This window comes from Solanum verrucosum, unplaced genomic scaffold (genome assembly GCF_900185275.1).
Source record: "Solanum verrucosum unplaced genomic scaffold, falcon-dt-bn FXZP01000049.1, whole genome shotgun sequence".
In the NCBI taxonomy this organism is placed as follows: domain Eukaryota; kingdom Viridiplantae; phylum Streptophyta; class Magnoliopsida; order Solanales; family Solanaceae; genus Solanum; species Solanum verrucosum.
The window spans coordinates 1,033,520-1,050,353 of NW_026020221.1; the positions used below are offsets into that span (position 1 = coordinate 1,033,520).

The following is a 16,834-nucleotide window of genomic DNA, read 5'->3' on the forward strand; positions in this document are numbered from 1 at the left end:
AAACATGTGAAACTGAAAGACTTGATGTAAAACTACTCATCATGATTTCTATATTCTAAATAGAACATGCAATTTAATTATCATGGGTTCAAAGACATGAAATTTTTCTTCTAAGAGATCATGAAAATAACTATATAATTATACTGAATAGTAGATAAAAACATGTAATCAAAGACTATCAATTTAATTTTAAAGTAAAATTTTACATTATTACATATGTAATTTATATTATTTCTTATTATAATCGGTTATGTTTTCTTACCTTTCTAGACTTGATTAATTTATATAAGAACATTAAGATATTTTTCTATTATTACCATTTTTCGTGGGTGCGGACTTCATCGTTCTTATATTAATTTTTAGTAAAGATTTTATTATAATATTCTTTTGCTAGAGGTTTTAATCTTGTCATTTCTTTAATATTATTTATGATGTACTCTAGATATAACATATCTTGGGTTCTTAGGTATATATATAAATTATTCTCCATTAATTGTTCTAGCAGTTTTATATTTTCCATAGCTTTCGTCCAATATTGTAAATATTCGTAGTTCATTTTAATCTAAATCTATTTCTAAGTCATATAATTCTATTATCTCGAGGTCTAGATCATGTAGGTCTATTTCATACCATTGTTGGTGTAATATATCTTCTGATTCGCCATCATTAAATATTTTTTCCCATATGATTCTTCTTAATTCAATTATCTCTATACCTTTAAGTATATATAAGATTAAAGTTTCATAGTTTTTATCATTTCATCATGCATGTATGTAGTCATGTTCGTTGTTATGCAGATTTTTTATTTTCAATTATCCCTTCTTATCATATTCATAATTGATTAAATTCATATTAGATCATTATGAACTAGATTATTTGTTTATCATGCTCTCCTGTCACTACTAGCATCGTACTTTAGCGGATACTTCCTTCTTATCAGCGCCTCAACTTTGTTTACTCCCCTAAACGGCTTTCCTTGCCTACTGGTTTCAACATTAGGATGGCATAGTATAGAAGTTTTCTCCCTGTTTCCAGTGAGCTAATAAACTAGAAATCATGATTCAAATAATTCTAATACATAATAACTAACATAAATTTATTCAATCATATATATGATATTCAGGAATATATGAAATTAGTTCTGCATATTTATTGAACAATATACCTTTGCCTCTTGCTTATCCATGATATCTGAAGGTTGTTCCATTATCTATTAAGTGTGAATATCTTAAGTATTTGAGAGTGTTTTTTATGAAAGCTTGCTTCGTTTATTGAAGGCTTGCCTTTTATGTTACATGTACATTCCTATATATAGACAATTCTAATTCTATATCATTCTCTATAATGATGCGTCTAGTGTACTCTTTACGACTTTTTTACATACTATTCTTTACATTAATGTGACTACTGCACACTTTACCACTTTGTTTACATAATAATGCACATGTGTTTATCTTCTTTTTGTTTTTTTGTCTTCTTCTTCTTATCTTCTTTGTCTTCTTCTTTTTGTCTTATCTCTTTGTCTTCTCCTTTATCTACGACTTTCTTTACATAATAATGCACATTTTACTTCATATGTCTATCTTCCTTTTATCTTTTTGTCTTCTTCTTCTTGTCTTCTTCTTCTTATCTTCTTCCGTCTTTATCTTATTTGATCATTCCAGCTGGACATCGGGAATCACAGTATCTTCTCCATTACATTTTGAACATATATGATCAGGATATTTATGTCCAATTAACTTACAATATCTGGTTAACAGTTCTGACGAAATAAATCCTGCCTTTAATGCTCTTGTTATAGGTTTTTCTTCTGGTTTTAATAATGATAAAATCTATTTCTGGACTTCATCCATATCTGATTTCCTTAGTTCCCTTAAGTTGGCATAAATCATTAATTGGTCTCTGAAATAGTAGCTCCATATAGCATTGCCATTCAAATAATTGTTGGCTAATTCTTGTATTATAGTTGATATACCAATTATTCGTTTATTGGCATAAAAACTGGGTATCTCAATTTTTGATATTTTTGGTTGTTCTCCGCTATCTTCTGGTATTATCATATCTTTGGTCAGGCCTATCTTTACAACTTGAATCAGAGGTTTTAGCTCCTCATGTAGTATTTCTGTTGTTGCCGTATAGAATTTTATATAAAATAAATTCCCTTTGGTTACTCTTTTGTATATAATAAATGCTTTATATAATTCTGGTATACCGCTTAATTCTTCTCCATCGTAGGTATATGCAGTATTTATTAATCTATAATTATAACATGTTTTTAACTAGATTAGCATTGGTTTTCGGCTATGCAATTAGCTTGGTGTATCCTTGTAATTTATGGGTTGTATAGTCTTGGTTTGGATCTTTTGTAGTGGTAGATCTGGGATTGAGGTTTAGGTAACTCTGTATTTTGTATATATCTTCGATGTATGTCCTTGTGATGTGGTTATATACCTTTTTCTCATGTTGTAGGCTATCTGCATACGTTGAAGTTTGTGATTCTATGGTTAATGGGTTTTTTGTTTTTTGTATAAATGATTTTTTAAATAATTGATTTAAATTTGCATTCCGTTGTTTTTCAATAATTGGTTTCTTTGTACCTGCAGTTGTATTTAAACAATCATTATGGGTTTTAAGGTGTTTCCCAACATCACATCTTAGCTCTGGATTTTTTAAGTCTTCCGATTGACTTAGCTCCGCATTTTTATAGTCATGATGCTGACTTGTACTAGCTTTAGACTTCAGATTATCTTCATTAGTCTTTAGCTTTTGTATCTCATTGTCCATACTGTCCACTTTGATACAAAGTGTAGTAATGGCTTTGAGTATCTCTTCGATTGTATTTTTTTTCTCAGTTTGAGTAGCTTTGTCTTGATAAGTAATCTGCAATAACATTCTTGTCAGTTTTTATTACTTCAATAGTGAATGTAAAATTTAATATATTTAATACCAATCTTCTCATTTCTTTTGTAGTTACTGAATCATGTATTTTTCTTGTTAGCCACCATTTTACTTGTGTGTTATCTATCCCTATAATAAATTTGTTATATACAATATATGGTTCAAATGATAGTAAATATTTATACACTGAATATAATTCTTTCTTATTTATTTCCCATCTTATTTCTGTATTAGTAAATGTTCCTGAATAATATCTACAATGGTGTTCTATTTTTTCTTTATCATACCTGTATTTTAAGACTCCTCCATAACTTTTTTCACTGGCGTCTGATTCTACTATATAAGTAAATTTTTTGTTTTCATCTGGAAAATATAGTTTAGGTAGGTTCTTACATAATAGTTTATTTTTTTATATTTGTGTTTGGTTTTTTTATCAAACTGGTATTCTATATCTTTCTTTAATTTTTGTTGTAATGGTTTTAGATTCTCTGCTAATTTTGGTATGTATTCTCTTACTTGATTCACTAATCCTAGAAATGATAGTAATTTATTTTTTGTATCTAGTTGTTCATTTGAGTTAATTATTTTTTGTACTATATGTGCTTGCATTTTTATTCTATTTTTATTTATTTGTATTCCTAAGAATTCTATTTGCTTTTTCATTATGTCTGCTTTCTTTTTACTTAGGCTTATGCCTGAATATTCTATGATATGTATAAATTTTTCTAATAACCTTATATGTTCATCCTGTGTTTTGGAATATAGTAATATATCATCAATATATACTATACAATTTTCTAGTTGTTTAAAATAGTTATCCATAAAGTGTTGATATCTACCTGGTGCATTTTTATATCCAAATGGTAATACATTCCATTCATAAAATCCTTGTGGTACTGTAAATGCTGTAAGTTTTTTAGATTCTTCTTCTAACTTTAAGTGGTAAAATCCTGATTTGCAGTCAAATTTACTAAAGTAATTATATCTTTGTATTTGTCTTATCTTTAATATTTTATTTGGTATTGGGAAATTATATGTTTTAGTTTTTGCATTTAAATTTCTATAATCAATAACCATTCTACTTTTTCCTCTTTTTTGTTCACTATGTTTATTTACTATAAATGCTGGGCTTGTATGTTCACTATTAGTTTCTTGTATGTATCCTTTTTCTAATAATTCATTTATATGAATCTTAAATTTTGTTAAATCATTAAAATTATATTTTAATGATTTTTGGGTTATTATGCTATTATTATTAATTAGCTCAATTTTTACTTTTGTTTTATGTTTTTCCCATCCTTGTAACGGATCTTAACTATATAATAATTTTAACTTATCTTGGATTATTTTTACTTTATCTATAGAGAATATAATTAATTCTATTTTAGGGTCTTCTTCTTTTATATTTTTAAATTTTTGTGTAATTTTCTCACTACCTTTTATCCACTCTATTGTTTTCCGTTTTTTATTATTCACTATTTTTGCTCCTATTTTTTGTTTACATGGTGTTGTGAACCACTAGTGTGTTTTTGTTATTATATGTGGTTATAATTTTTCTAAAAATGACATTTCTAATAGCATATCTTTTGTTGTAAGTTCAAAATTATACATTTCTTCTATAGTTAATATCTTATTTCATATTTGTATTTTTATATGTTTTGCCTTATATGTGATCATGCTTCCTTCATTATTAAATCCTGTTACTACTATCGGTGTTTTTAACTTTTCCCATTTATCTTCTGGTAAACAATTGTATACATTTATTAGCTTCTGCTCCTGTATCTATCATTGGTGTATAATATATGTTGTAATATCCCTCTGTTATTATCTTTGCAAGTATATATATTTTCATATTTTTATCATACTAAAGTTCTTTTTATTATTACTCTTTTATTTTCATAATTTATTGGTAACTGTTTGTCTTCTAGATTATATGGTTTTACTTGTTCTAACCATTTTATTCCTAAAGTGATATTTTTATATCCTTGATATATTTTAAACTTTATTACTACTGGTACTCCTCCAATGATTATTTCCTTTTCTGTAGTTTCTTCGGTGTTTATTAATGCCTTTGGTAGTTCAGGGCATAATTGTTCAGTAGTTATTATTTCATCTTCTGTTACTAATTCTCTTGTAATATAGTTTTCTTCTTGTCCAATATTTATTAATATTAGATGTTTTTGTTGTTCCATTACTCCCGTTATGTAGTAATGATATGGTTTTATTTCTTCTTCTATTGATTTTTGTGGAGTTTTATCTATTCTTCTTGAGGTACTCATTTTTTATGATATTTGGGGTATTTCATAGTTTATTCTTTTTGATGTGCTTAATCTTTCTTTTACTATTTCTAAATCTTCTTCTATATCAATCTCATTATAATTATAATCATTATTATCTATGACTGTAACTATTCTTTCAAAAGGATTTTCTATTTTTATTTATTTTATTTTATTTTTTGTTGTTATTTTATGTTTTGTTGTTAAAACATATAAGTTTTTACATCTAGCTGTAAATATTTTACTTCCTGGGCTAGTTCTATCCTTGACATTTTCCAATATAATACTAGTGATTTATCTATGTTTCAGTCATTTATTGCTACTGAGTAGTTAGCACTTATTATAAATTTAAATTTTTGGTATATGAGGTTACCTTTTACTGCACTTATTATACTTTTTTCTATGAGTTGTATAATTCTATCATCTGCTAAGTATATTTCTATGGGTGTATCTATTCCTTCTGTAAAACATGCTTTTATTAGTATTTTTGTTCCTCCTAAATGTACATATTTAATTGGATTTTTAGCCTTAATATCTTGTATTTCTTTATTTATTATTCGTTTGTTTATTATTGGTATTTTAGCCTTTCCTTTGGTGTATTTGCAATCTATGATAGGTTCTCTTTGATTTACTACATAATATTCTTCTTTTTGTCGTTTAAACCAGTTTCTTATTGTTGGTATTTCGAATATTTTTTCTACGCTTAGGTCTAATTCTTTTCCTTTTATTTGTTCAAATATACTATTATCAAATATTATTTTTTGTTCTAAAGATTCTTCATCTTGATGTTTTTCTTTAGTTATTATTTGTATATCTGTTTCAGTCATTTATATAGTATTCATTATTTGATTCTGTTACTAAATTATTTTCCATTTCATTTGTTTCATTTTCTGATAATTCATATATACTATCATTACTTTCTAATTCATAATCTATACACTCTATTGGTATATATTCTTCGTTGTCTACTAGTATTTCTGATATTTGTTTTTTCTTTGGATTTTTAGCTAATTTGCAATCTTTAGCCATGTGTCCTAATTTTCCACAATTATAACAAGTGCATTCCGTTTGTTTTTTCTTTGGTCTATATGGTCTTTTGGTTTTGTAGTTTTTTACGTAGTAGTTTCTCCTTAGTCTTTTATACTTATATTTTGATCTGTATTTTTTATAGTTTCTTTTTTACTTTTATAATACCTATCCGTACAATCAAATTGGGGTGCTGTTTTATTTTTGCAACATGATAGGTTTTTTACTAATATCTTTTCCATTTTTATTTCTTCTTTATGTTTTTCACACATTTCTATAAGCCATCGTTGTAGGAATTTCATTCTAGCTCCTAAAGTATCTGTTAATCCTTCTTCATTCCAACTTTTTATTACTTTTGAATTAAAAGATTCTGGTAATTTTGTAAAATATAATTTTCTTATTTCTTTACTTTCTTCTGTGTTATATGTTCATTTATAATAGTATTCTCTAAATGCACATGTATATTCATCTATATAACACATATTACATATTGTTAATTTTGTCATTAGATTCCGGTTTATGATTTTTTCTTTATTTTGTTCTTCTACTTCTGTTGTCATGCTACTAAATTCATTTCTTGTAGCTACTTCGTATTTATATAATATTTCCATAGTTGTAGTAGCTAATTCACCATCAAATTTTTTATTACTTCTTAAAGTTTTCAAACTTTCCTCTGATAAATTTTGTAGCCATAATTTTACTGTTCCTATAAGTGTTCTTTCTATATATCCTGGTGTTTCTGTCATTCCTATTTTGTTATCTATTAATTGTTTTGATATATATCCCATCCATAATTGGATTGTTTTATTTATATCTGCTACACAGTCTAAATCTAAAAAATTATGTTGTTCAGTTATTAGTTTAGATATCCATTTTTTATTCAATCTTTTATCCCATATTGTCAGACTCAATCCACTTCACAATCGGTACACTATCAATATAATTGATCTGCTTAAAATTGGGATGAGATCAATATTGACATTTTTACTTTGAGATGCATCCACTTTACAATCGATACAGTAGAAATGTGTCATTTTTTTTATCAATTAAAAAGAAAAGTAAGTAATATAAAATTGAACAAAAGGAGTAGTAAAAAATGAAGAAAGCTAAGAGGTATTTAAAAGGGAAAAGGAGTTAAAATGTAATTTTATAAACTCAGGAGTTGAATTTAAATTTGAAGTGTTTTGGAGGGTTGGATACACTTTTTGGATTTTTGGCCATTGGTGCAAAATAGTTGTTCACATATCACATCACTAACAAGGAAATAGTTGGAAATTAGTAAGATTGTGAGTCCATGAGCAAATGGAGATATAATGAATTAAATTTAAAATTCAAGAGCAAAACAAAAGGTGGTTGTTAAAGAGGGACCCAAATGAATGGAATACAATTTTATTTCATTTTGGGATAATAAGACTTAAAATAACTCTTTATTGGGATAGCCTCTTTTTTTTTTTGTTTGTTAAAAGAAAAGAACTCAAAAATTGTAAAAATTGCATTTATGTTATGATACCCTGTTTGGATATGTTATATGAAATCATAATATTAAAATCAGATTAATTTTAAGTTGACATTTTATTTGACCGTACAAGTTATATTTTTTTTCTTAAACATAAAAATCTTTGTGAAAACTATCAAACTTCCTCCGATTCTTAATATGCATGGTAACTACTCCAATAACAGATTAGGCATTGGCTGTCAAAAGTGGATGAAATAAATGTTGAATATGACTTAAAAGAAGATTCATCATTTGTTTTTGTACTTGTCAGCAAATGCCTACTTGCCTAGCTTCTTTTGTTTAATTCTAAAAAAGGCAATATTTCACTCTTTTCTCTAATTCATAACAGCCAATGGCACTAGTCAACAATTCTAGTAATTAACTATGTATTCTTTTCATATGGTACGAGTATTTCTTTACGTTGAACATGAGTTTTTTTCTTATAAAATTTAAAATGGATTTTTTTTATAAAATATAAATTTATGAGTCAAATTTATATATATATTTTTTTAAATCATAATTTTTAGAAAAATTGGGATTTAGCCATGATTTTTTTCACTCTTACTCAGATTCTTTTTCACTTTATTTGAAAATCATTGTTTAACCATGAAATTTACAAATACAATTTGAGATTATATTTGAAGAACACCCAAAATTTTGTTTTCACTATATTTTTCTTTTTCAAAACTTTTTGTATATATATATTCCTATTTAGATTGTATTTTAAATTTAAATCATGTCTCATGTTTCTTTAGAAAAAATACATTCAAAAAATCAAATATTATTTATAAAAATTATAACCAAAATATGCCACTAGGTGGTTGCATATCCCACTTGGTGCCAAACCAGAAGCTTATAAAATAGGACACTCAATTGAGGTTTGAATAATCAAATATCCCAAAATGCAATTGATTTCCATTTTTCTTTTCATATCTTTCCTCTTTTTGTTAAGGAAATGGAAAAAGTACTCAAAAAATAGCCAAACCAAAAAATTGCCTCCAGGTCCATGGAAACTTCCTTTTATAGGAAGTATGCATCACCTGGCTGGTGGACGTCCACACCGCGTTCTTAGAGATTTAGCCAAAAAATATGGACTGCTCATGCACCTTCAACTCGGTGAAGTCTCTGCAGTTGTAGTTACTTCTCCTGATATGGCGAAAGAAGTACTAAAAACTCATGACATCGCTTTTGCATCTAGGCCTAAACTCTTGGCCATGGACATTATCTGTTATGATAGATGCCACATTGCCTTTAGCCCCTACGGTGAGTGTAAGGCGTTTGCCTAATATTTTCACAAAATATTTCTAATAATTGGTTTTACATGTGTTGATAATAGCCCCTAGGTAGTATCTTTATTTTATTGTGTTCTACCAAGTTCGTCCTTATAACATAAGAAATTTGGTAAGAGTAAATTATAATAAATAGCTTTAGAAAAACTCTATTTATGAATATATAAAAGTGTTATAATTAACACGATTATTTCAAATGCGAAAGACGAAAAAAAAGAAAATAATAAAGATGAGTGATGAAGTACTATAAATAAATGCAGCTTTAGATGCTAAGATGCAAAGATTGCATGAGAATTTTAGAAGATATTCATTTGAAAACAATACTTCAGTAAATTATTTTCAATTAAAGGCTAATATAATGAAGTTTAGTACTTTAAAATAAGCTTTCTAATATATAACATATAATATATAGTAATATATTAATATATGAAGTAATATTTCCTTTGTACTGAAAGGATAATTCGTTACATGATTATCGTTTAGTTTGAATAATAAATCGACTTGGACGGAGTAGTATTTATAGCCAACAAAATTAAATTTAAAATTGACCTGAAAATCTGAAAAACTAATCTTGAAACTTCAAGCATTGTCAATAATATGTATAAGAAACTCTCTAAGCATCAACAAACTTCTAATTGATCCAATTATGTTTATCTAGCATTCTAGCTAAGTTCTTGTGTTTAAAGAGCTAATTGCTATTTTGTATTTATTTTTATTTGAATTACTCAAATGCATTACAATCTTTCAATGAATTAATTTATGTTTAAAGAGTAAAAGTTAAAGGACGTTCAACTTTTGATTGATATTTTGATAATTCAATTTTTTATCTTTAATTTTTTTACTTAGAATAGTATAGATATATATGATATTTGAGATATAGACATAAATTAAGAGGATGTTGTCTAGTAAAATAGCATTTGTAGAGGTTTTACCATTTTTATTTGCTAAAAAGTTAAGTAGTTTTTTTCTTCAAAGTTTTAGTGTGGCTGGTAAGATTTTTAAAGAAATTACCCTAAAATCTTTCGAACAGCATTCAATAAATATTTAAAAGTTATGAAATCTCTGCTTAAAACAATAATAACAGCATATGATTTGCTAAAACTTGCGATACTTTATTATGTCTAAGGAGATAAATAAACATACTTGAAATGATAAAATGACAAATTAATGACGAAAAACGTGTACATCAGTTAGACAGTGCAATAAGAATCTTTATCCAACATCACATGTTCTATTAATTTATAAGAATCACACAAACTTAAAAAATATTATGAAAAGAAAATTTATAAAAATTAAAATAAAGAATGAAAGTATGGAGAAAATATTTGTAATATAAAATCAATTAATTAATATGGAAAACAACAAAATACACATGTCATCATATCATAAAAAATGAAAGAAAAAAAATCATAGCAGTATATCAATGAAAGAGAGAAAAAAAAATGCCAATAAATAAAATTACATCAAAACTATCTGAAACACAAAAGTGTAGTGAACTAACATTTTCTATCCAAATTATAAAGGGAGAAATTGTGTTCATAAAAGGTTGTGAATGAATGTATTTAATGGTAGAAGCTAAAGGGTTAACAATTAAAGTCATTAAGAGGTGGGAAATGGCAAGTGTAACATCTAATTACCATGTATTTGGTCTAGTTAAATTATCATTATCAATTTAATTTGAAATTATTAGTAAAAAGATTTTTAATTAAAAGAATTAGTGAAGGACATTTTTCGTATTTCAATTTTGAACTTAAAAACCTTCCCACATTTATATATATCTTTCACACCTTCTCAATAATTAAACCTAAATTGATCATATGCTGGTTATTAATTGACCAAATTATCATGTTACATTGTAATGTCTCTTTTGATATATTTTTCTTCATTTGTCTTATTTATTGTCATCCAAGATTTATTTTTGTTAGATTTTTCATGACACGTGATAATTTCTATATTAATAGGTGAATACTGGAAACAAATGCGTAAAATTTGTATCATGGAAGTACTGAGTGCAAAGAGTGTCCGATCATTTAGCTCGATCAGGTGTGATGAAGTTGTTCGTCTCATTGACTCTATCCAATCATCTTCTTCTTCTGGTGAGCTAGTTAATTTTACAGAAAGAGTCATTTGGTTCACAAGCTCCATGACATGTAGATCAGCATTTGGGCAAGTACCAAAGGAGCAAGACATGTTTATAAAGCTAATTAGAGAAGTAATAAGGTTAGCAGAAGGCTTTGATGTGGCTGACATCTTCCCTTCATACAAGTTTCTTCATGTTTTTGGTAGAGCCAAGCGAAAACTTCTAAATGTCCATCGTAAGGTAGATGCAATTGTTGAGGATGTCATCAATGAGCACAAGAAGAACTTTGCAACTTGCAAGAATGATGATCATGCATTAGGGGGGGAAAATCTAATCGATGTCCTTCTAAAACTTATGAATGATAAAAGTCTCCAATTTCCAATCAACAACGACAATATCAAAGCTATTATTATTGTAAGTATAGAATACTATAATTATTTTACATATTTATCCATAGCAGAAAAAAAATTGTAACTTGGCCATAAATTGCAGGACATGTTTGCAGCTGGAACAGAAACTTCATCAACAACAACTGTATGGGCTATGGTTGAAATGTTGAAAAATCCAAGTGTATTAGCCAAAGCTCAAGCAGAAGTGCGAGAAGCCTTTAGAAACAAAGTAACGTTCGATGAAAATGATGTGGAAGAGCTTAAATACTTAAAGCTAGTCATTAAAGAAACAATGAGACTTCATGCACCGATTCCACTATTGGTCCCGAGAGAATGTAGGGAAGAAACTGAAATAAATTGCTACACTATCCCTGTGAAGACCAAAGTCATGGTTAATGTTTGGGCATTGGGAAGAGATCCGAAATATTGGGATGATGTAGAATGCTTTAAACCAGAGAGATTTGAGCAGTGCTCTATAGATTTTATTGGTAACAATTTTGAGTATCTTCCCTTTGGTGGTGGGAGAAGGATTTGTCGCGGCATATCATTTGGTTTAGCTAATGTTTATTTGCCGTTGGCTCAATTGCTTTGTCACTTTGATTGGATGCTCCCTACTGGAATGGAGCCAAAAGACTTGGATTTGACTGAATTGGCTGGAATGTCTGCGGCTAGAATGGACGATCTTTACTTGATTGCCACTCCTTATCAACCTTAATGGCATTTATAACTTTTTATACTTCTTTTTTTCACTTCGATTGCGAGTGTTTTAGGTTTTATATCAAATAAGAATGTATCCATGACAATTAGCCCCGTTTTAGTCAGTTTAATCGAACACAAAGATCCCTAAAATAATCTTGTTCATGCTTAATTTCTATTTAATCATATTTTAATAAGCCGAATCATTGAAACGATAAGTTGTTGTCAATTAAAATGTCAGAAAGACTAGGAACACGAAAACTTAGGTTGTGCAACATAGTTTCACAACGTAATCTAGCATAGTATTTATAATAAACATCTTGTAGAAATATCTAGATATTCTAGAGTAGAAAATAAAATTATTAGAATTTTCTTGTAGATATTCTACACATAATATTTGTAGAAAATAATAGAAAAATTTAGATCTTGTAGTATCTAGAAATATTCATAAATATATTAGTAATAATTGGAGATGATCTTGTACATTTGTATCAACCAAAAACAAAACCCAAAAATAAAAAAGACAATTCAAAGCAATTGAAGAAGTCTTCCAAAATCTTCCTTCTCTTCTCTAACTTCCTCCTCTTTTGATCTTAGTTAATAATCTTAGACTAAGATCAAGAGTTTTCGGATTATAATTTCTTGTCTAAAACGAGAACAAAAAGGACCAAGAGTAGTTTGATTTAAATAAATATGCCTGCCTCTAAAACAATGTTTTTTCAATAGAATATATTTGTATTCTAATTAAAATTTTCTCCCAATATAGTTTTTCTACCTAACCCAATAAATTCATCCCATATAGTTATTCTTATTGGTGCATTATCGGATCCAGATAACAACAACTTCATCAACCATGGAGGCCTCTCGGATTATTAAATCATTAGTATTTCATTGGTCAATCAATTGAAGCTTAATGTAATTGTAATATACAATTCATAATTATTAGGAAAAGGATTAGTGGGATCAGATAGAAAAATTATATTAACAGAAATTTTAATTGGGATATGTGGGTCATTTGAATAACAGTAAGGGTAAATTTGAGCCACTATCATAACAAGAGACATATCAGCTCTAAATGACAAAGTTGAGGATATATCAGATCCTTTTCTCTATATTAAAAAAGTATGACGATAAGTAAAAATAATTTTTTTTCTGAGAGTACAAGGGTAAATATGACCATTTTCTGTAATTTAAATGATTTTATAAAAAAAATAATTAATTTTTCCATCCCGTCCCATCACATTTAGAAGTGGTTGCAAATAAGAATGAGTCAAGGGCCTTAGTGTCAAATACAATTGATTTGGGCGAGGATTCTCTTGATGAAGATGAGGAAGACAATATGCTTGACATATGCTTTGATAGAGTGACTAAGGAAGGGGATATATCACCTAGACAACAAAGAAGTGGAAGCAACAAAAGAAAAAAAACAAGACACATGGAAGGCAACATAGTTGGGGCGGTAAAATGACTGAGGAGTTTGTTCCAAGGCATCTACTGATGCGACAGACAAATCAGAACCATTTGACAGTATCAATAGGTTCAACAAGATCCATTAAATCCATAAAGAAGGAATGAATTATCAAGTGTTGTTGGATAGGTTTGAACAAGAAGACAAGAAAAAAAATACTTCAAGTTACTTTTGATGGGTAATCAATCTTTTTTAATTCATGCTTTCGTAATATAAAGTTTGATGCTGATAACTCAACCTTCTTCTTGATTGACATATTTTTGCATTATTTAAGCATCCTCATTTGTAATTGTCATGCCCAAGCCTACACCCTGGACGGGACCGGCACTCGAACACCATTGATGGCCTCAAGCGAACCCTTGGCCTGGCTTACTTAACTCAGCGGAAAACTTAACTCAACAGAATAACTCCATGCCATGAAAGGTCACAAAACCACCTAACTGATGAAAACTGGCCAAAAAGGCAATTCGTGTCTCAAAATAGAATATTTATATATATACATAGATGGGAGACTCAATTCTAACTGACTGACTGTCTATTAAGCCTCTATAACACTGAGATGGATGTTGGGACAGACCCCGCAACATCCTAATAAAGAAAAACTAGGAACACAGTCCTCCAGAAGGCAAGGAGGCTCACCACTGACTCTGAAGTGCTCAGCTGGATCAACGACATGCTGGATGCTGATCCTGGGTACCTACGTCTGCATCATTATAAGATGCAAGCCAACTGGCATCAGTACATTGAATGCACGAGTATGCGAGCTGGAAAGCTAAACAACAACTTAAGCTTGAAAGGAGTACAGAGGAACTCTTACCTTGACTCTGTTCGACTCATGAATAACTGAACTCAATATAAAGCAATACGACACATGCAGTATATATAAAGCTTGTAAAACAGTGTAAACAACTTAGTTCGTTAAGGATAAAACAATAACAAACTCAACTTTACTTATATAAAAGTAATATAACTTTAGTGGGAAATTCTTTGACCGACAACCATCACTATGAGCCCTAGTGATGATACAACGGTTTACCTCACGTTGCCCAAGGACCATCCTATACCTTGCCGTGATATAGAACCTTACTTAACTTAGTGGATCCACTAGCTTAACTTACGTGATCATCTAAAAAGTATGACCCGTTAAATCCCATGTTTGGCTACATGGTTCTTATGGAGAGTTGAGTTAATATGAACTCGTGTCCCCAATTCGGTGCTCAATACTACTCCCAAAAATATACTTTAGCTCATAAGTGTTTTAAACACATCTTTCTTTAGTTTGAGATAATTGCTCAAAACTTAGCCCAAAGGCTCTCTTGAAAAAACATAGTTCCTTTCTTACTCAAATGTAAAAACATTTATAAACTTCTTTGGGAATACTTAGTTCCCTAATAACTTTTGAGAAATGAACTCAACTCTATACTCTTGGCTTAACTTGAAACTTGAGCCTTAAAACGAAGTTAAAACGTTCAATAAAGACTCTTGAAAAACTTTAAAGACTTGTTTCTTAACTTCTAGACTTGACTCTAACTTCACTTGACTTTGATCCTAACTTTCCTCAAATTGGATTACAGATTCAAGGGTAATGATCTCATATTTATGGATGAGTTCGTGATGTTTAGATGTACCTTAGGGTGTTGAAAACTACTAGAAAACATAGGTACATTACCAAGGAACATGTATGAAAAAGTGGGGAAGGAATGAGGAGAACTGGCGTCCTTGGCGCTCTAAGAGGCGCGGGGCGCCAGCCCTCAAGTTTCAGAGGGGCTACTGGGGCGCTCTGCATGGCGCGCCTCCCCAAGGGAGGAGGGGACTTCAGAACCCCTGTTAGGGCGCGCTAGTTGGCGCGACGCCCCACCCTTTTTCCCCGAAAAACCGACTTTCTTTCTTAGTTTCTCCAACTCTAAACCCTCTCACTAACAAAGGTTCTTTCCCCAAACACTTAGAATCATTAAAACCCTTAATATACAATAGCTTCAACTCGAAATCACACCCGAAAACATGTACCAAACCAACAAGAAACTTCAACAACATAACCACAAGAATTCAACAACCACAACCAATCTTTTCTCAGAATTAAAACAAATATGACGTGTGGGGGAAAGAACCAACCCAACACTATGATCTCACATACCTTATTAGGAATCACCCCCGACGAAAACCACGACGATCTTGACGAACTTTGCTTTTTCTTCTCTTTCTCCTCTTCTTTCTCTCTTCACTCACAACCCTAACTCTCACTTTTAAAAGGGAAAAACTGAATTAAAATCAGTCTAGACCCTTAATATAACCAAAAGAAATGGTTAGGGAAAAGACCAAAATACCCTTACAAATTCGGACTAAACTGTCCTATGCATAACTCACTCATACGAACTCGAAATCAAGCAAACTCAGCGGCGTTGGAAAGATCATTCCAAGGGATTTCCAAACATAACTGGAAATACACCTAACACATCCTGATCTAGGAGTTATGACCGTGTGAAGTTGACTAAAAACTCATTTTTTTTCCATACTTCTAAATTTCCAGATTTGAATTCTTTCCAAAAATGACTATTTCCAATTACAAGCTTCTTCATAGCTATTTCAAATTGCACGATGTTACAGTAATATCTGTTAACTTATGATATTTTGAATAATGACAAGCTAACTCATAATCTACTCGCAGAAAATAAAAAAAGGAGGGAAATCAAACAGCCTGCAAATCAAGAAGGCATGGAGTTCTAATAAGAAAAGGATTCAAATAGAACAATACAAATATGGAATGAGATAATACAAAAATGGAATGAGATATGTTCTGATCCTTCCAACTCTACAAAAAAAGAAGGGCATAATCAAAGGAATTAAGAATCATTAACAAGACAACTTAAAGCTGACAGCAGATCAATCAAGCAAATTGTGACTAATAGGATCAGATCGAGAAAATCATTAATCAAGCCAAAAGTCCAGATAAATTCCTGGCAGGACAAGAATTCATTAAGCAAGCCAAGAATAGAACCAAGCTATCAAGAGAAGAAAGGAAAGAAGATCAAAGCCAAAAGTCAAGATGAATTCTCCAGCCAAGCACAGAATCGATTTATATCTATCAAGAAGGAAAGAATGTGATTTACCATGCACATATCTAATATGGACATGAATCAGCAAATTGCCTCAATCAAGGGATTCTTCAAATCCTTGATTAAATTATAACTCCCTTGGGTTGTCCTTAAAAGAGCATAAG

At 29.6% G+C, this 16,834-nt stretch overlaps 2 protein-coding genes across 3 annotated transcripts in view; both read left to right on the forward strand.

Annotated features, from left to right (window-relative positions):
- The window catches only part of LOC125831646 (uncharacterized), an 831,707-nt gene that overhangs the window by 525,680 nt on the left and 289,193 nt on the right, over positions 1 to 16,834 (forward strand). The window lies entirely within an intron of this gene.
- LOC125831605 (cytochrome P450 71D6-like) lies at positions 8,598 to 12,168 on the forward strand. The gene is made up of 3 exons (XM_049510774.1): positions 8,598 to 8,958; positions 10,946 to 11,478; positions 11,557 to 12,168. Exons 1-3 carry the CDS (start codon positions 8,598 to 8,600, stop codon positions 12,166 to 12,168), a joined length of 1,506 nt encoding a protein of 501 aa, XP_049366731.1.

Bases quoted from the DNA above. Each gene is read 5' to 3' on its own strand.
- LOC125831605 (XM_049510774.1), top strand. From the start codon at position 8,598: ATGCAATTGATTTCCATTTTTCTTTTCATATCTTTCCTCTTTTTGTTA. The intron at 8,959-10,945 runs GTGAGTGTAAGG...CTATATTAATAG, and splicing joins CATTGCCTTTAGCCCCTACG to GTGAATACTGGAAACAAATG. The intron at 11,479-11,556 runs GTAAGTATAGAA...CATAAATTGCAG, and splicing joins ATATCAAAGCTATTATTATT to GACATGTTTGCAGCTGGAAC.